Source organism: Corythoichthys intestinalis, chromosome 7 (genome assembly GCF_030265065.1).
Source record: "Corythoichthys intestinalis isolate RoL2023-P3 chromosome 7, ASM3026506v1, whole genome shotgun sequence".
In the NCBI taxonomy this organism is placed as follows: domain Eukaryota; kingdom Metazoa; phylum Chordata; class Actinopteri; order Syngnathiformes; family Syngnathidae; genus Corythoichthys; species Corythoichthys intestinalis.
In genome coordinates, this window is record NC_080401.1 from 3,569,279 (window position 1) to 3,589,843 (window position 20,565).

The following is a 20,565-nucleotide window of genomic DNA, read 5'->3' on the forward strand; positions in this document are numbered from 1 at the left end:
AACCATCGGAAACACTTTATGCCGTCATGGATTAAAATCCTACAGCGCACGCAAGGTCCCGCTGCTGAAGCCAGTGCATGTCCAGACACGTCTGAAGTTTGCCACTGACCATCTGGATGATCCAGAGGAGCAATGGGAGAAGGTCATGTGGTCGGATGAGACCAAAATTGAACTTTTTGGTCTAAACTCGGCTCATCGTGTTTGGAGGAAAAAGAAGGATGAGTACAACCCCAAGAACACCATCCCAACCGTGAAACATGGAGGAGGAAACACCATTTTTTGGGGCTGCTTCTCTGCCAAGGGTACAGGACGACTGCACCGTATTGAGGGGAGGACGGATGGGGCTATGTATCGCCAGATCTTGGCTAACAACCTCCTTCCTTCAGTGAGAGCCCTGAAGATGGGTCGTGGCTGGGTCTTCCAGCATGACAACGACCCAAAGCACACAGCCAAGGCAACTAAAGAGTGGCTCCGTAAGAAGCATCTTAAGGTCCTGGAGAGGCCTAGCCAGTCACCAGATCTGAACCCGATAGAAAATCTATGGAGGGAGCTGAAAGTCCGAGTTGCCCGGCAGCAGCCCCAAAATCTGAAGGCTCTGGAGAAGATCTGAATGGAGGAGTGGACCAAAATCCCTGCTGCAGTGTGTGCAAATCTTGTCAAGGACTACAGGAAACGTTTGGTATCTGTAATAGCAAACGAAGGTTTCTGTACCAAATATTAAGTTCAATTTTTGTGATGTATCAAATACTTATTTCATGCAATTAAATGCAAATTAATATTTAAAAATCATACAACGTGATTTTTTTGTATTAGATTCCGTCCCTCACAGTTGAAGAGAACTTATGATACAAATTAGACCTGTACATGCTTTGCAAGTGGGAAAACGAGCAAAATCGGCAGTGTATCAAATACTTGTTCTCCCCACTGTAACACTGACACGTGTCCATTCGTGTACCCACACACATATTGAGAACAGAATAAGTGCCTTAGGCTACGTCTACACTAGGACGGACAATGGCCTTAAATTATTATACTATACGGCATGTCGGCAACACTAATGTACCTCTTGTCCGGATATGTCATTAGACAGGCTAGAGCCAGCTAATCTGTGTCTAGTGCAGCTGCCGGCTAACCGTGTAAAATCGGAGCCAACAGAAACGACGTCATAGGGTGCGCCATCGCCATTTCTTTGCGTGGCATTACGGCATCGTAAACAACGGAGGCGAATGGTACAGATGCGTCTTTCCTTTTTCTCTCTCCTCTTTTTACAACTGAAAGAGCTTGTACATTTTACACTTGAATATGTCTGGAGAAGACATCGAACATCGCCGAAAAATAAGTTTCCAGTTCGGAGGTGACCCACGCGGAGGATGACATCACACATGATGCTGCTCCTTTTTGCGCAGGCGTCCCTTGCAGGAGTGTGGCGTTTATAAACGCACCTTAAACGTAGTGCAGACAGGTATAAAGTATTGTCTGAATTACAAGGCAAAAATAAATATCCGTCCTAGTGTAGATGTAGCCTTATTGGCACTTTGCACTTGCACTTGATCCAAAAAACTGATGTTTACATTCCAGGTTGTCCCCTGGTTACGAAGGAGTTCCGTTCCTATGCTAGAGGTGTAAACCGAATTTCTGCGCAAGTCGGAATGAACCCTTTAAGTATCCCAAAATAACTATCCCAAAAGTCCAAAAGTATTGTATTTTGTATAATGATGGAGGATACACTGAACTCTGGTGGCAGCATTGGGTCTGGCTGGACTGTGGCCTTATGACTGAGGAGCAGACTATCGTCTGATATGGATAAAGGACAGCTGCGCTGTGGTTTGGCCCACATAAGTTGTTCAAGCTAAGATATGTTTGTGTATGCATTTGTAATTAAGTTTACAGCCAAGTTACGTGGAAGCGATTTGCTATGAGAATTGCAAATATGTTAGCATTCATAGCATTTCAGCTAGCGGACGTTTGTTAGGCAAAATGGGCTAATTTAATTGACTAAATTTACATATTGATCAGACTAGACCAGTGCTTCTCAATTATTTTCTGTCACGCCCCCCCCAAAGAAGACGTAAATGTTTCGCGCCCCCCCAAACTCTCTGCCGCCACTGTAAATAGTATCATTTGTCTATAAAATTACTGTTATAAATACGCATCTGCCTAACATTGTCCTTTTTTCTAATAAAGAAAAAAAGTAACATAGATCAACTTATAATAAAGTATAACTTAATTAACATTGTTTTGTTTGTAACAGAGAAGACTTGACGTGCATCAATTTGCCTGAATTTTTTTTTTTTTTAAATTCACATCCAAACTAAAAAATACACTCAAGGTACATTTTTGACCATTTGATACAGAAAAATAAAATGTAATAAAATCAGTAAATAATAACAAATTAAAATTGATTAGAAACATTCACTCATGAGGACAATATGCCCAAAAATTTGACCGAAAAAACAAAACTGAATAAAAGGGAAAAAAAAAAAAAAAGTGTCCTTGGACAGGACAGTTTTTATTTTTGCTGCTCACAGTATTTACCTCCTTTGCAATGGTGTGGAGTTATTTTGCAATGAGCATGCTAACAATGCTCACTGGTTTACTGATGTAACACTGACAAAGCAGGACGATTGTTGGCAATATTCGGCACGTTTTCACTGAAAAAAACAAGCGGCTTAACAATGAGATTGGGGTCTAATGTCTTTAAGTGGCGTCTTAATTGATTTGGCTTCTGGCTGTCTGCTATAATTATTTTTAGACACAGTAAACAGTAGTCTTTCATCATCACCCACTGTACTAAAAGTCAAAGCTAAAAGGCAAACGGCACGAAAAAAGCGCATTCACGGCGGCCGAGGTAGAACCGTAGGTGAGGGCGGTCGTCGTGACGATCCCAAGCCGAAAATGGCACTCCTCGGGCGGCGACGTGAGAACCGACAAGACAGTGGGTCGCTGCGTGAGTGAGTCCGGTCGGAAAACGGCTTTCGAAAACAGCGGTAGCACACTGCTCTTCATTATCCGTTGTCTGTGTGTGCTGAGTGCTCTTCCTTAGTTCAAAAATACTGCACGCACTCTGAAAATGAGAGCGCCACTGCCACCTACTGAGTGGATGTGCAAGTACACTTTATTCCAGTACGGCAAAAAAAAAAAAAAAAAAAAAAAACATGTTCCCCGAGATCACATGCGCCCCCCCTGGCATCGCTCTGCGCCCCCCCCACTATTTGAGAAGTACTGGACTAGACGGACGTTTGAACACCAACTGTTTTGTGTCATGTGTTTTACTGTTAAAATGTGTGTCATTTTGAACATAAGTGTACATATGTACCAGCTTGACAAATTGTCAAATGTGGTGGAAGTAAAAAGCTTCAAAAAGCAAAATTGTTTGTTTGTTTGTCTGTTAAGCTGAACACCTTCGCGTTTAGTGAGGACAGAAAACGTCATAATAATAAAGTAAAAAAATAAGATAGTGTGAGGTACAATAAGGCTACGTTCATACTACAGGTCTTAATGCACGAATCCGATTTTTTGTCATATCCGTTTTTTTGGCGTGCCCGTTCAGACTGCCTTTATCCATTGAGACCGTTCAAGTTATTACGCATGCGCACTAATTCGCAGTCCGACACGCGCTAAGCAAGAAGACCCGCATGCGCAGAACCATCAAAACAAATGACAGACGTCATCCGTCATTCCAGGGATATCATATTTTGCTTATCAAAAGGTGGACACAAATAACAGACATTAATAATCCCCGTTTAGGCTTATATTCAAAGTTTATATGGATCGATAGCATGCACGCACTGTCCGTGCACGTCACACACACATACGGGCAGTTTGTCCCGACTCTCGGCCGTGGAGGCAATGTTGAAATATTGCTCACTTGGAACAGAGAGAAAACTGAGCATTCTCAGGCTTATCCTCAACCCATTTTTATTTTTTATGACTGTTGTCAAGCTCAGCCCTTCCTCAAAAGCCGTGTTCACTGCAAGCTAGGCGCTAATAACGCACAGGTGCATCGCTACGGTAACAACTCTCTCGCTATTTGATGACGTAATTGCTGCATTAAATCCGATTTGCGGGACTGGACAGTACAGACCGCCGCGACAGTCTGGAAAAATGTGGCCCAGATCGGATTTAGACCACATACGAAAGTGACCCAGATCGGATTTGAAATGGTCCCGTTCTATGCGACTTGTCACGTTCAGACCGTCAAGTTAATGCCTCACTCGAGTCGGAAAAACACGAAAAAATCAGATTCGTGCATTAAGACCTGTAGTATGAACGTAGCCTAGGGTACTGTTTATGCCACAAAAAAATAAAAATAAAAATAAAAACACTAAAGACAAAATGGCGGATAAGACTCTGAAGTCGAAATCACATACATTGAGTACGTCGTAACCCGGGTAATACCTGTATTTTGATTTAAACAATAAACATAGTGGTACAATATAGGCACTTTTCCCATAAATTCAGTTGATGTTGGTCTTTTATTTTTCACAGAATGTTTATTTTATTTGGAAAACAATGTTACATTATTAAAGCATCCGGAGGGGCATCACAATACAAATAGCCATAATATGTTAAGTGCACTACCACATTTATCGGTAAGGTTTGATCTCGGATTTTTTTAGTTGGACAATATCGGGATATCTGTTAAAAAGTCATTATTTAACAACTCTAGTGCAGACTTCCAAAATCTGTAAATGTGTGATGAACGCTCCGCTCGACTGAATGGGAGCATTTCTTGCTGAAATGCTGCTTATATAGGGGAACTGATGACAAATTCTTACAGCACTAACGACTAGGGATGGGAATTGATAGGATTTAATCAGAACTCACAACCTTACAAACTCACAACGAAATCAAAAGAGGCCCAAAGCCTCAATGTTAACTGTGACAATAAGTGGCAAATACACAAGAATGTGTAACATTTTACTGAAACATTTATCTAATAGAAATAAAAAATATTGGTATATATTGGCAGATACAGTGCTGCTCAAAAGTTTGTGAACCCCCTCAACATTTTGGAATTTTCTATTATTTCAACCTGATTTCCTAATCAATCAATTCAGTAGTTTTTTTTTTTGTTTTTTTAACAGTTGTGTTGTCGAGACTAAATTAAAAAGAGTTTTCATCAACTGATGTAGGTGCAAAATTGAACTGTTTGGTCACAACCAAAACCGCCATGTCTGGCGAAAAGTCAACACTGCATACCACCAAAAGAACCTTCTCCCAACAGTGAAGCATGGAGGTGGGAATGTCAAGATCTGGGCTTGCTTTTCATCCTCAGGACCTGGACAACTCCACATAGTCCAGGGAATCATGAATTCTGAGGAATATTGTCAAATCCTAGAACATAACCTGACGCCATCTGTTTTGAAGTTAAAGCTTGGCAGAAGGTGGATCATGCAACATGATAATGATCCAAAGCATTCCAGCAATACAACCAAGGAATGGCTGAAAAAGAAGAAGATTCGTGTTCTGGACTGGCCCAGTCAAAGTCCTGACCTAAATCCCATTGAAATGCTGTGGCGGGACCTGAAGCGAGCAGTTCATGCCAGACGCCCATCAAACCTCTCTCAACTGACTGCGTTCTGCAAGGAAGAATGGGCAAAAATCCCCCAAAGTAGATGTGAGAGGCTGATTAGTCACTACAGAAACCGTTTGGTTGAGGTAATCTCTGCAAAAGGAGGCGCAATATCCTATTAACTGAAGGGGTTCACATACTTTTGCACACATGATATCTGAGTTTTTCTTAAATCAACCACTTTTGTTAAATAAAGAATGACAATATAACTATTTCTTTTGTTTCAGTCCATTATTTGGAATGTCAGTATTGTGGATTTGGGTATAACTTAACATTTAATAAGGTTATTTTAGTATTTTTTTACAAAAAATCTGACCATCGCTGTGGGGTTCACAAACTTTCGAGCAGCACTGTAGGTTGTTGTTCTGCCTTTGGCAATATGTGTTAAAGCAGGGGTCCCCAAACTTTTTCCTGTGAGGGCCACATAACTTTTCCCTTCTCTGATGAGGGGCCGGGGTCAGTTTGTAACAGAAAATGTGTGACGATTGCAGAAGTGCATAAATGTAAAAAAATTATTGTTTTTCAGAAAGCCACAATCAAATAACCCTTTCTGGATTCTTCACGGAATGAAAGTAAATAAAATAAAAATAATAATATAATAATAATAATTAATAATAAAAACACTATTAATTAAATAGATAATAACCAAATAACCCTCTCTGAATTCTTCAAGGAAAAAGGCCAGGAAATAAATAACACGATTGAGAAAAAAAAAAAATTCAAAATGGCCGGACCAAATGTGGAGGCGGGCCGTATTTGGGCCGCGGGCCGCAGTTTGGGCACCCGAAGAGATGCCGCATCCAAGCGAGTGAGCGAGCGAAGTGAGAGAGGGAAACACTTCTACGAGCCTACGTTCTTTGTTAATGTTAATATCTACAGAGGCAACGCCTGTATGTATCATCTTTTGTGTTGTTGTTGTTGTTGTGTTTCCCTCGCGATCGGACACTTAAATCCAGTTGTGTCGTGGTTTGAACGATGTGCTAATGCTAGCGAACGAATGCTAACCATACTGTTATTAGCAGCTAATCATCGCTGATTTACGTTGATGCAAACCTGTTTGTTATTGGGGACGAAATTGATTTGTTTGATTTTTATTCTTAGTTTCACTCTTCAAGTGATGGTTGAATAAAGTCAGCAAATTATACCAACATCGTCATTTGGGAGTTTAGCTAGCTGTATAGCCAGAACTGAGCTTTAGCCTCTCTGTGAGGACAGCGCAGTCGTATTCCCTCCCGATGCAGTTACCTCCACCTTGCAATGACTGCAAGTCGCTTTGTTGTAATTTTTCCTCGTGAAGTGAAGACACACTTTCGAGCGTTTGAACCTACGTGCTGTCATTGTTATGTTTATGGCTGCAATGCTCGTGCTTACCCGTCGTAACCTTTCATTTTCACACTCTTTCCTGGTGAAGTGTAGTCAAACTTTGGAGCGAGTGGTTCTTGGCGCCATGCTAGTTTGATGCGTCTGGACAACAAGAAACGTCACGACGCAATACGCGTCTTTAGGAATCATTAAAGGGATCGTTAAGGCTTTTTCATTGTGATGTCGAGGCCTCGAAACACTCGGAACCGGTTCCGAATTGGAATCGGATTTCGATTCCCATCCCTACTAACGACACAAAAGTAGCTCAAACAAAACTTTATACACCACAAACGTAGCACAAACAGTTGACATCATTTTTATATAAATTTGCGTCTGATGAGGGACCAAGTTCAATTAGGTTAATTACAGCAATGCTGTAGCCTTACATACAACTAAAATTACCATAACAATGGTCGATGACAAAAGTGAAAGAATTTAGAAGAACTGAAATAAAAAGACATTTAACGTCAATTTATGGTGGGAAAAAAAAAATCACAGTTTGAGTTACAAGGATACACGCTCAGAAAACTATCAATCAAGTTGTCAGGAGGGAACGACTGAGTGGATTACTTACTTGCTCTCGATGAAGTAGGAGAGAGTCGTCTTAACTTGTGTCTCCCAAAAGACACAAGCTCCCTAGTGGGCGTCTTCCGTGCTCCCATAGAAGCCCTATTGAAGCTGTGTATTCGGCCCCTTGGGGAGTGTTTCACAGTCGTTGCTAGGCCTCCTTTAATTGACCCGCTTCCATTTGGACTTAATCAATGACAAGAGAATGTACACAATGTCAATTGTTTTTCAAAGACAGTCATCGAATTATAATAAATGTGTTTAATGATTCCATCTCAACTAAGACTTTGGAAAATATTCATGGATGAGTATGTGAATAGTTGAACCTAAACAAAAATGGGTTGTTTTTTTTTTTGCAAATTTTGTTTGCATTCTACAAGGCTCACAGAACCATTGATGGACCTATTTCATTCAGAAATTCCAAAGAGACATGAAGTTATAGTGGGAAATGTGAAAAATATTTGGCCTATTGATTTTCGTGATCCAATTATAGTGTATACTAAATATTTCATGCCACATGTCTTTTTTTTTTTTTTTTTTTTTTTTTTAAATCGAATGTTCAGCGCATAACATTGACCTTTACATTGACCCGACAACTTGACATTTGATATAATTTAGGCACAGTCCAATATGGCAAGGTGTGGCATTATATTGACCCCACTCACATGATGTCACAACCACGCCTCCGCGCCATATTGTCCGACAGTTCGTCGTGTTTACGCATTACCGCTACGTAAATTCCTCCTATTATGGTGTGTTTTTCTGCTCGTTAACATTAATAATCAAAATGGTGAAGGCGTGTGTGGCGGTTGGTTGCAGTAACAGAGAAGATAGACGGAGAGACTTGAAGTTCTACCGTATTCCGAGAGACCCGGAGAGGAGAAAGAGATGGACTGCTGCAATTCGAAGAGAAAACTGGGCACCAAACGATCACCACAGACTATATAGTAGTCATTTTATACCTGGTAAGATGCATTTAATATATATTTAAAGGGTTTTGGGCTGACAACCACAATTTAGATCATTGCGAGGCTAATAGCCGACAACATACAGTTTCAAATTCAAGATGTTTATTTCTTCCGCCATCATTATTTTTTGAACAATAATAATAATAATGGTACCAAGTGAAAGAAGCTGGCCTCGTCTACGGATCATCAGTTAAACAGGGGTGTCCAAACTTTTTGCAAAGGGGGCCAGATTTGGTGTAGTAAAAAAGTGGGGGGCTACCTTGGCTGATTTACGTAGAAACATATATATTTAAACCATTTTTAGCAAGCCCTTCTGTGTGTCACATTTGCTTTATTATTATTTTTTTTAATTCATAATTTCAACAATCTCGCCTTTGTGGCGTTCTCTTTCGACACTCGGGCTCTTGCGAAATACTGCTGCTGTGAAATTAAACTAGCTTCAAGTTGCTATAATTTCTCGCTGCGTATCTTCCTTGTAATGTTGTCGTACATGTCAGCCTGTCTTGTTTGGTAATATCGCATCACATCGAACTCTTTGAAAACAGCGACTGTCTCTTTGCAAATGAGGCAGACACAGTTGTTGCGTATTGTATTGAAGAAATAGTCCAATATCCACCTATCCTTGAAGCGTTGGCCATCGCAGTCAACTTTTTTTTTATTGATTGTCGCCATTTTAGAAAATTGAAAGTAAAGGATCACACGGGGTAATGTTGCTTAGAGTGCTGCCCTTAAAGTTTTTCAAAGTTTCGTGAGAATAGGCTGAGTTTCTGTGGACAAAATATTTGTAGATATCAGGGTAGCAGATGTCAGGCAGAGACGGCGAAGACAGCGGGTCGAAAAATATCGATTTAGGCATCAAATATGGATCTGGCGAATGGATAGACTGAAGCTTTTCCACATAACGCCTTTTATGCAACGCATCAAATGGGTTTACAGCGTCTGAAAGCACCGGGGCTTCCATGAATTGCACTATAAATTGCCCAACAAATTGAAACCATTGAGAATACGGATAAACAATGACGGACAATATGGTGGCCGGATACAGCGACACGTCATTGTGTGATGTTGGTGAGTGGGGTCTATAGCCTCATCTGAGCAACTTCATAGTTCACATAAAACTAATCTAAAATGTAAACAACAACCTAAAATCAAATCTACTAATCATTCTTCATCCATCCATTCCATCATCCCATTATTTAAAGTGCCTATGACAGAAAAAAGCACGTTTATTTCATATTTCACATGGTATTTTATGCTCCTGAATGAAATCGATCGCTTGAATGTGCATGTAAGCGATCGTTTTATTTATTCAATTTTTGGAATCCCGCGCCATGAATAACCTCCTGTTTTAAGGAAGAATGCAATTGTGATGTCACCCGGGTCAGCGTCTGACAGTACAGCATTGCTTTATAGCATGCAGATGGACCGCGGATTCAGCTGATTTTACAGATTAATTTGTTTATTTTTCACATCACACCAGCCAAATGTGCTCCATTGTTTTTTTACGGCACCAGGGAGAGGCGTGTGAGCCTTTTTGAGTTTCAAAAACCCCCACCCCGAGATTGGCCAAAACAAGTCCGACAACTGTGGGACCATTGGAGTTATGAGGAAGTGAGTAAACAGTGTTTTGTATTATGTCGAATACTGGGATCATGGCACACGTTTTAACACAGAAGTGGCTTGCATATTGTGGTTGACAATGATCATTGTCCACAGAGAATGCCACTCGGCCGACGACCGGCGGCTTGTCACAGACCCCCCTCGGTCCTCTTCGCTTGCCCGCCAGGAGAGCGGTATACTAAGCTTACTGCCCTTTTCGTGTGCCCAGTGTCAAATTTTGAAATTGCAACTTTGTGTTAAAAATGGCCGCGAATACAGTGATTACAAAGTAAACACTAAAAACGTTCTTTAAATAAAGGAATATTTATTTACGTTTGATCATGGACGGACATGTAAAAAAAGTTCTCCTCAGACACATCCTGTCATGTTAGCTACACACAACAACTGCACGCCGCTCTCTCACGGTTTACGTCTTCGCCGTGTAGTTAAGCATTAATTTACGCCACATTTGTGTTGAACATGTATGATTACAATGTTACTTGTTTGTTTAGCACTTGTGGATAACATTGAGAGTCCAACTGAATGTAAAAGAGGGCTTATTCATAGCCACAACCGCTTTGGGAGCAAAATACTAAAAGGGTAAAAAAAAAATTGGCGGAATACCGGCACTAGACCTCGGCTCGGACAGCTATGCGCTGCTCCGACGTCGGCCGGTTTGACCGGTGGTCATTCTCTAGTTGCTTCCCCAGCAAACGAGCTCTCCTGCCTGCAGCAAGGGAACGACAAGCTGTCACTTGCTCGCCGCCAGGCTGGTTGCCGATTGGCGAAGACAATTGACAACCCCGCCGCCGTGTGATATGATCCAGGGCAGTTTTGTGTGATTTTGCGCTTCGAAAAGAGAGAATAAGACCTGCAAACGCTGCTCGGTTCGGGTTAGAATGTCGGCTAGCTGTCACGCCTCCTGGTTTGCTTACGCTCTCCAAAGCCGGGGCAGGGAAATGACAGAAGACAAAATGTTCCCTGCAGAGCTGCTGGATGACAAATGTTGCTGCTCCTACTACAATTATTGAAATGCAATGGAACGTTTACCAACTTTATCCTGAAAACGTAGCCAACACTATTGATTGTGTGGGTCATCGGTGGATCTCATGCGTGCATATGTTGTTTTCCTGGTGGCATGCTAAGCAGGCACCATAAAGTTGAGCTACCTTAGCCATTACGGAACCCCGGAAACTGACAAACTGCACAGAATTTGATGAAATCAACTCCACCGACTAATGTCAAAAATTCTGAACTTAAGCATTAAATCATACAATTTTACATTTTGCAAGGAAGATTTAATTGTAGTATATTTTGTATTAAAAATACATTTCTGACAATTATTGTTTTTCCATGTGCTTATGCAACTCAAATATGTACTGTGGCGTCCCAGTGCCACAGGGCTCGCCACAGTGGCTCGGCACCTCAGACGGCAAGGCTCCTGGGATGCGACCATCACACTTGTGGTCGATTGCCTCATCAGGTTTTGCCTGATGAAACAATTGCTATAAAGAGGCGGTCGGGAGCTACACAAAAGAAAAAAGGAGACTAGAGGCCGTGATCCCCGAAAATGTTTTTGGTTTGTGTTTTTTCAAACATTGCTTTGTTACTTCTTGTTTCTTGTTGAATAAAAGCTGGCCCTAAATGTCCAGCATGTCGATACCGCCGCCTACCTGTCCTGCTTCCGTGGTGATTGTTTACAGTACCTAACTAATTCAGTATTGAGTAAAATTATTATAATATTATTATAACAAAAAAAAAAAAATCACATACAAAAAAATAATTAAAAGGTGACTGTTATCGGGCCGGCCAGATCTGTACATTAAGAGTCCCTTATTTTTTTTTCAGGAAGTTGGCAACCCTAGATACAAAGCTGTCAATATGTTGTCACATCCTAAACTAAAAACCTGACATTACAGCAGGGTTTAGTAAACTTCTTGCATCCACTTTAAAAGCGGCATAGTAATCCCACTGCTTACCTATTAGTCGATTTCCTGATGATCTTCATCCTGCTGCGAAGTTTGAATGAATTGTGAGGTGATTGGCTGGAGTAAGACTGCGGTAAGGGAGAACAAACAAGCCCCTTTTTTGCTCCCTTGTTGTTTTTTTCCGATGTCCAAACAAATGTTGATCTATGGAGGGGCACGGCTGCCCCAGCTAAAGAAGACCTGGGACTACCAGCCTTCCAGCGATATCTACTAAATGATGAACGAGTAGCGGAAGTTACAAATCCTCTTTTCAATCTCGGAGATATCACAGAGCCAGATTTTTGTTTCTTCATTGCATCTTCCTTTTCCAGAGTTCTCTGATCGTTGGGCAAAGATTTAGGAGACGATTTTCTAAAAGTCTTAGCTTGGAGCCCAGCAGAGGAGGAAACCCATTTGTACTTGGACGCCCTGGAGCCTGTGATGATTGGACTGAGTTTGCGGGACTTTTTTGCAGGGGTTCTCCTAATAACTGCGGATGAAAGGGTCATTGCTCCATCTTGAGCGGCCAATGTTGAGTTGACTTTTAGAACTTTACTTGCGAATGAGGAAATTGAGCCGCTCGGTTTGGGTTCCACGCCTTCAATGCTCTGACTCTTAACCCAAGTGAACTTGGATTTGGTTCGAAGCATTACCCTGCGCGTGGCCTGGCATGTCTGAAGGTGGTCGTTCAAAGCTTGATTTGGGATCTTAAAAGGTGAAAACCGAGGTGCTGAACTTGCATCTGGGACAACCTGTCCCGTGTTGCCCGAGTACTGGGTCGAAGAACTGGCTTTGCCTGAAGAGCAGCTTTCTGATGAACAACTCGATTTTGTTAGTGGAACTCCAACAGTTTCTGCAGCCCTCTGTTGATGCTTTTGATGTTGAGTACGTTTCTCTAAAAGGACTGATTGTGGTACGGTAGCCACTTTTTTAAATGAATCTCTTCTTTCTGATACAAAATTTGGAATCCCTGTAATAACACTTTCTTTTTGTTCTTCTTTCTTGTGTGGCACAATAACTGAAGTGTAGGGTTTGGATGAACCACTTTTTTCACCAGTCTGTGCATTGTGAGATGAAACTTGAATGTGTGGAGGTTGTTGTGGGGAGGATGATGAAAGAGTGGATACATGGTGCTTATTTTTGAGGGAGTATTTTTTCCTCCAGTTACCATGACTCGGAAGAGCACGTGAGCTGTGCGCGTTAATGATAGAAGTGCTTTGGGTCTTCGATTTGGATGACGATGAGCCTTCTGGCAGTCTCGGCGTGTTGCCATGGACACTTTTATGCTTATCGATGAGATCTGAAATTTTGAAAATGACAAATTATCTACATGGAAAAAAATCTCAAGCGGACCATTACTTATAAGGCTGCCACTTTGCTTTGCATTCTTATATAGACCAAAAACGCCTATGATCATACCTGCTGTTTCTGTTAAATTATCAAATATAAAATTACTACACTGTAATTTTCAGACCATAAGGCGCACCTGACTATAAGCCGCCAACGACCAAATTTGACAAGACTGTCATAAGACCAAATGAACCACCATGCATTGCTTTAAGTAGCTTCATTTGGTCATCACAGCTCCCTTGGGGGAGACAGTCAACCTCTGCTGCCATCTGCTGTCAACACTGTTGTCTTCCAACGTGACTCCTAGCATGCATTGCAGCACTCCAGATGTAAATAACAATCGAAATTCATTATCTGTGCAAATTATTTCTTTTGTTAGTCTTCCAGTTGTTTCATTAATTACTAGCTCTAGTGTTTGGTAAACCTTTATTTGACAGTAGTGCCATACAACTGTCATAAGACCGTCATAATTATGACATGACACTGCCATGAGCATTAATGAATGCTTATGACATTTTGTGTCATCCGGCAAATTATCTCACTTTTGAATAGAAGCAAAAGATCAGAGCTGGATATAAATGGAGCTGTTGGTGACATAATTTGCCAGATGATACTTACATATCATCACATCATATACTTACATAGATGATACATCTGTCATAAGCATTCATTAAGGCCCAGGATAGTGTCATAATCATGTCATAATTATGACGGTCTTGTAGCAGTTTTATGATGCCGCTGTCAAATAAATTGTTACATATTAACCCAAATAAATCAACAAATAAACCGCACTGGACTATATGCCGCAGGATTGAAAATGAGGGAAAAAAGTAGCTGCATGTAGTCCGAAAATTACAGTTTGACTAATATTTTTCTGTTGAATGTTTATCTTAACAAGTGGAATAAATATTATAAAGCTTCAAAACGTTTGGTCGAGCATATTTGGACGTCAATAGGACATCGATATTAAAAATTTTGACAAAAACATTTAGGATTTTTTGTCTTTTTGGATCCAAAATGTTGATTATAATTGGTCAGTGAAGAAAAAAAACTGTTTGTATATGAAGGTTATGGTGTCCCGAAAAAAGGCACCCAACCAGGCCATTGTGGCCATGTTTTTCTTTGAAATATAAAGACAACATGAAAGGCATGCAAAATCAGACAAAATAGGCTAGACCATAGACTTCATGATATTGACCGGTCAGATTCGACCTTCGTTGCGCAACACCTTCAAGTAGGGGGCCATCCCACAATCCGCTTAAGTTATTCGCAGTCGGTCGCAGCGACACATGCAGCGATCCAACGTCGGATTTAAGTTGGAGAAGTATGAAAGCTGTACCGCAAACAAACAGGAAGATTGTCTCAGGAATGATTTGTTCGAGGATTCAAGATAATTATTATATTTTTCGTTTTTTCACAAGAATTTTCAACGTAAAAACTCTTTGTTGTAAAGCTGTCGGCACATTGTCTAACAGACTAGCATCATTCTTCGACATATTTACGTAAAATAAATGCTAACTGCACGTTTTTTTTGCTTTTAACCAAGAATCAAGACTGTTTTACGGCCATATCTATAAAGAATTCAGGAAATAAAGCATTTATTCACAAGAATTTTTTAACAGAAAAAGCTCTTTGTGGTGATACGGCGCCGCTACAGTGGCTTAAAGACTAGCAGCACATTCGACGTATTTATGTAAAATAAATGCTTACTGCCCGGTTCTTTGCTCTTTTGACAAAGAATCGAGACTGTTTTACGTCCATATCTATGAAGAATTCAGGGATTTAAGCACTTGTTCAAAAGAATTTTCACCGGAAAAGCTCTGTTTACATATGGCGGGCGCCACATTGACCGACAGACTAGCATCGTACTTCGCTACAATTATGTAAAATAAATGCTAACTGCTTGTTTTTTTTTTTTTTTTTTTTTGCTTTTAACCAAGAATCAAGACTGTTTTACGTCCATATCTATAAAAATTCAGGGATTTAAGCATTTATTCACATGAATTTTCACCGGAAAAAGCTTTGTTTACATATGGCGGGGGCCATATTGCATGACAGACTAGCATCGTACTTCAACATATCTACGTGAAATCAATGCTAATTGCACGTTTTTTTTAGTTTTAACCAAGAATCAAGACTGTTTTATGTCCATATCTATAAAGAATTCAGGGATGTAAGCATTTATTCACAAGAATTTTCACCGGAAAAGCTCTTTTTTCATATGGCGGGTGCCATATTGACTAGCATCGTACTTCCACATATTTACGTAAAATAAATGCTAACTGCACATTTTTTGTTGTTTTTTTTTTTCCTTTTAACCAAGAATCAGGACTGTTTCACGTCCATATTTATAAAGAATTCAGGGATGTAAGCATTTATTCACAAGAATTTTCAAAGAAAAAAGGTCTTTGTCTGTACACGGTCAGCTTTGACGGCGACGCCAACAATGCAGGCCCCCTATTAATTGGCCCCACGCCCCGTCAATATCATTATAAAGTCTATGGCCAGACCTTAAATGGTTAAAGCAGCGTCTGGGTTTTTTCAACTTTCACTTAGTGGCAAAAAAATCAGACTTCAAATTTGAAAGAAAAAATGTGATAATTATCGACATCAACTGATAAGAATTGTTTTATCGTGTTAACATTTAAATTCATATCGTCCAGGCCTACTTGTCGTACAAGTACACACAAGTAAACATACTTGTTGAACAAGTTCACACAAGTACAAGTGCTTGTAATACAAGTACACGTACTTGCAGTTCAAGTACACATACTTGCAGTTCATGTACACATACATGTATTGCAAATACATGCAAGTACACGTACTAGTAGTACAAGTTACCATAGCTGAGTACAATTAAGAAAGCATACTTGTAAAACAAGTGCACGACGTATATGCATTTCCTAACTTTAAACAATCTCACTAACCAATAGAGGTGTGCAAAATTTCCGATTCTTAGATTATTCGCGATTCGGCCGTGGAAGATTCGAGAACGATTCACAAACATCCAAATTCCGATTATTGAAATATGCCAAGTAAAGCGGAAGTACAACACACTCAGCGCGCCGCGCGGGCTTCGGGACGGAACGGAGCGGGAGTAGCTAAACATTATGCTTCTCATTAACCGGCCCCTCGGGTAATGCCAACGCTCAACTCACGGCTCTAGCTCAACTCATGCCACGAGATAAAAAAACACAACAACATACCTGCCTGCTGCCGAAAAGCTGCTACAAGTACAGCTAAGCTACATAATGTTACGGTAGATATCATTTATATAGGACTAGATGGATTGTAGACTCGGTAGCGGTAGCAGCACATCTGCAAAAAGCTAGACGCGGGCGTTAGTAAACGGCCGCCATCTTAAAGCAGTAAACTTCCCTGCAATGCTGTTGTAGCGAACCTTCCAAGCAAACCTAATTAACTTTTTATCTAAAATACTCCTAAATCGGTAAAATATTGACTTGAATCTATCTTTAAAATAGTTTTTAAACTTTCACATGTCAAAAGTAGACAAAAGGGAAATTATGGAATAACGGGAGCAATTTTAACAACTTTAACGGTTGATTCACAACATTAAATTAATTGAATGTAGTTTAAAGCTGCTGATACAGAATGGGGACTGGAGTTTTTTTATTTAATGTTATTTTTGTATATTTGTTTACTGCTATATGTTAACTTGATACTGAAATAGTAGTTTGGTTTCGCCTGAGAGTATTTTTGAACAATTTTGGAACTAATGTACAAAACTTTATTTAAAAAAAAAAAAAAAAAAAAAAAAGGAGGGGGGTGCATCAATAATCGTTTTATAATCGAATCGGAGCCTCTGAATCGTAATCGTAATCGAATCGTTAGGTGCCCAAAGATTCCCAGCTCTACTAACCAACCTCCAACCTTACTTTAAGAAGCCTAAAGAGCTATGACAACATGGACATAGACAAAGAATTTCTCTCGTAAATGGCCGATTATGGGAGGCCGGGACATCTGTCGTAGGCAGTCAAAACAAACGTTTACGAGCTGACAAACTAATTTTAAAATGGGAAAATCTTGGCTAAAACATCAATAACAGTGTTAGAAGTATTTCCAGAAAAAATGTTTAATTACTATTGAAATATTTAGGCCAATTTATGAATAATTGAAGTGCAAATCTTACACATTGCTCCTTTATACCCCCACCATATTTGGTTATAATAAAATAGTACTTAGAGGTACAACGGTGAAAGGTGCTTTACAAATAAAATGTTGAACATGCAATTCCGGATGTTATACTGTATTTCAAATCCTATGTTCCGTTTTTTTTTTTTTTTTTTTTTTTTTTTTTCAGTCTCAGTGCTGTGACTGCACACACGTGATGGTTAGAACCAGTATCAAGATGACTAATTCATTTAATCACGTCATAGCTCTAATTCGGCCATAATATGTTAAAGTAAAATATTACATGCAACTATCGAAAACTAACATTTATTCAGAAATCATCATCTGACGTTCAAAAAACACGTCAACTGAGTCTGTTTGACGTAAATACTGTCGACTGGGGTGTGAGACAGTTTGAAAACAAACGTTTATCGCGGAATACAAACAACAAATGTTACCTGAACGGGACAGCAGCCACACTGACGACTACAATAGATGTTCGCTAGACTAACAGTCAAGGAAATAGTTTATTCCCACGATTACTTACTCTGTAGAAGATCTATTTGTCGTTTTAAAGATTCACGTTGCTCCATGTTTATCTCATGTCTTCTTCTTTCTGTAACTCGGTGTTTGTCAAACATATAATTACTCTATTACCGCCCCCTTGTGTTCAGAAACAATATCAGCTGAACCAGGGGCGAGAAAAAAACAGCAGCAGCAACAACAACAACAACAACAACAACACGGTGTTACAATAAAACCTATGTTCCTCTGGAGGACGGTAGTATACAGGAAATTCCCCAAGCTAAAATAAAATACATTGAAGAAAAAATAAAAGCAAGGGCGTGAGGTACCAGGGAAAACGAAAGTAAAAATAAATAGTTATGTTCAGAGTGTTCTACTGCTCTAGTTACGAAGGTACAGAAGGCAATTATTTCTCAAATTATTTGTCGTTCCTACCGAAATGTAAGCTTTTTCACCATGGTTTCAACGAGTATGGACTCGGAAGTGTTAAAATATGAGGTGACAGCGACGCATATACCCAGACAATATGGCGGCGCGAGGCACGTAATAGCGCTTTCATTCCTTATTATGTCTATAAACGTCCTCACTTGTCGGCCTTCTTGGGACAGGCACAATCGGCCCACTCAACTCAATTACCAACCGATTTTCAAAAGAGAGTATTTTAGCGTAAATCATTCCCTTCACATTAGTGAAGTGTACTGTCCTAAAATCGCTGCCAGTCACTAGCATTGCCGACCCCGGCTAACGACATCTAACCTTGTTTTAATTATATCTACGGTCTCACCGAAGCTTAGTTTCACTGTTACTCAAAGTCCAGACTCCGGAACAAAGTTTGACAAGTGTCATCCAAAAATTGGCCATGTCATCATAATGTGTATGGAAACGAAGTCATGATGAGAGGGAAGCGAGTCTTTAATCAAGACCAAATGGAGATTAAATAATAATAACAACCATAAAACAGACAACCTGAGGTATTGTAACGCTTTCAAAATACCATTCTATTAGCGCAATATAACGTTAATGTTTTCGAAATATGCTATTGTTGTTTTCACAAACTTACTAGCTACAGATAAATAACTTCACGTGGTTAGCCGGCGGTTCCTTGATGTATTTCGAGTCACAACATGATTATTTTAATAATGTGTTTGAAAAACGTAATCTGAATTAAAGTGAAATAAGAAAGCTGCTCTTATAATAATTTCGTGCATGACTAAGATACTGTATATAGGAAGTTCATTATTGTAACCTGTCACCTTTGCAATTTAAATGCACGAGGAAGTGTTCAAGTGTTTAACTGGTAAGACTACTGTTGTTATAAACTTGAGGTGTTTGTTCATCGTTATACCTTAATTTTCCCACTCTTTAAACCCTTTCAGGGGAATGCTAAAAAATAATACCTGACAATGCAATCAGGTAAGGAATTGGGAACGTTTGATGTTGGCATTTAAGTACTTCAAAATAGTGTTTAGACATATGAAAGTTGAAAATTGGCACGTAGCTATACAACTGCTGGACGTTGATTGCAGTTAATATGCATAGTCCATTTGACTGTATGACTAATATCAGTTGTACTTGAGTTGTGCCTGTAAAATTGAAGTAAACATCAAAAAGTCAGTAAGCTTTATTTATAAAATTCCTTTCTCAGACCAGAGTCACAAGGCGCCTTACAATTTAATTTATGCACCATATCAAATAACTTAAATGAAAGGGCTGACAGCCAATAAATGGATGTTCATTTGCTGGCAGGCCTCTCACATTATATATTATACCACACTATACCATTCAAATGTGACAATGCAGTCACATGACCACACACTACAGTTGTCCCCATAATTTATTTTTGCACTCGAGTTCAAGTCTGTGTCATGTGATTTTGAGGATATGCAGATACTGAGTACCGATCCTAGACCTACAGTGCTGGCCAAAAGTTTTGGCACCCCTGCAATTATGTGAAATAATGCTCAATTTCTTTCTGAAAATGATTGCAATTACAAATGCTTTGGTAGTAATATCTTCATTTATTTTGCTTGCAATGAAAAAACATAAAAGATAATTTTAAAAAAAAATTAAATCATTATCATTTTACACAAAACTCCAAAAATGGGCAGGACAAAAGTATTGGCAGCCTCAGCCTAATACTTGGTAGCACAACCTTTAGACAAAATAACTGCGAACAGCCGCTTCCGGTATCCATTAATGAGTTTCTTACAATGCTCTGCTGGAATTTTAGACCATTCTTCTTTGGCCAACTGCTCTAGGTCTCTGATATTTGAAGGGCACCATTTTCAGATCTCTCCACAAGTGTTCAATGGGATTCAGGTCTGGACTCATTGCTGGCCACTTTAGGAGTCTCCAATGCTTTCTCTCAAACATTTGTTAGTGGTTTTTGAAGTGTGTCCTGCTGGAAGACCCATGACCTCTGACGGAGACCCAACTTTCTCACACTGGGCCCTACATTATGCTGCAAAATTTGTTGGTAGTCTTCAGACTTCATAATGCCATGCACACGGTCAAGCAGTCA

The 20,565-nt window shown here is 39.8% G+C and overlaps 2 protein-coding genes across 2 annotated transcripts in view; one reads left to right on the top strand and one right to left on the bottom strand.

Annotated features, from left to right (window-relative positions):
- zc3h3 (zinc finger CCCH-type containing 3) overlaps window positions 1-18,383 on the bottom strand; it is a 102,976-nt gene extending 84,593 nt beyond the window's left edge. The window contains exons 1-3 of the mRNA XM_057840988.1: window positions 18,067-18,383; window positions 12,051-13,338; window positions 7,512-7,690 (exon numbers count right to left, since the gene is read on the bottom strand). Coding sequence (XP_057696971.1) covers window positions 7,512-7,690; window positions 12,051-13,338; window positions 18,067-18,160 — 1,561 coding nt within the window. The 5' untranslated portion in view covers window positions 18,161-18,383. The remainder of the gene's footprint in view (window positions 1-7,511; window positions 7,691-12,050; window positions 13,339-18,066) is intronic.
- Window positions 18,384-18,690: 307 nt separating this feature from the next.
- cyldl (cylindromatosis (turban tumor syndrome), like) overlaps window positions 18,691-20,565 on the top strand; it is a 72,540-nt gene continuing 70,665 nt past the window's right edge. Inside the window, exon 1 of the mRNA XM_057842039.1 lies at window positions 18,691-19,015. The gene's annotated coding sequence lies outside the window, so the exon portion shown is untranslated. The remainder of the gene's footprint in view (window positions 19,016-20,565) is intronic.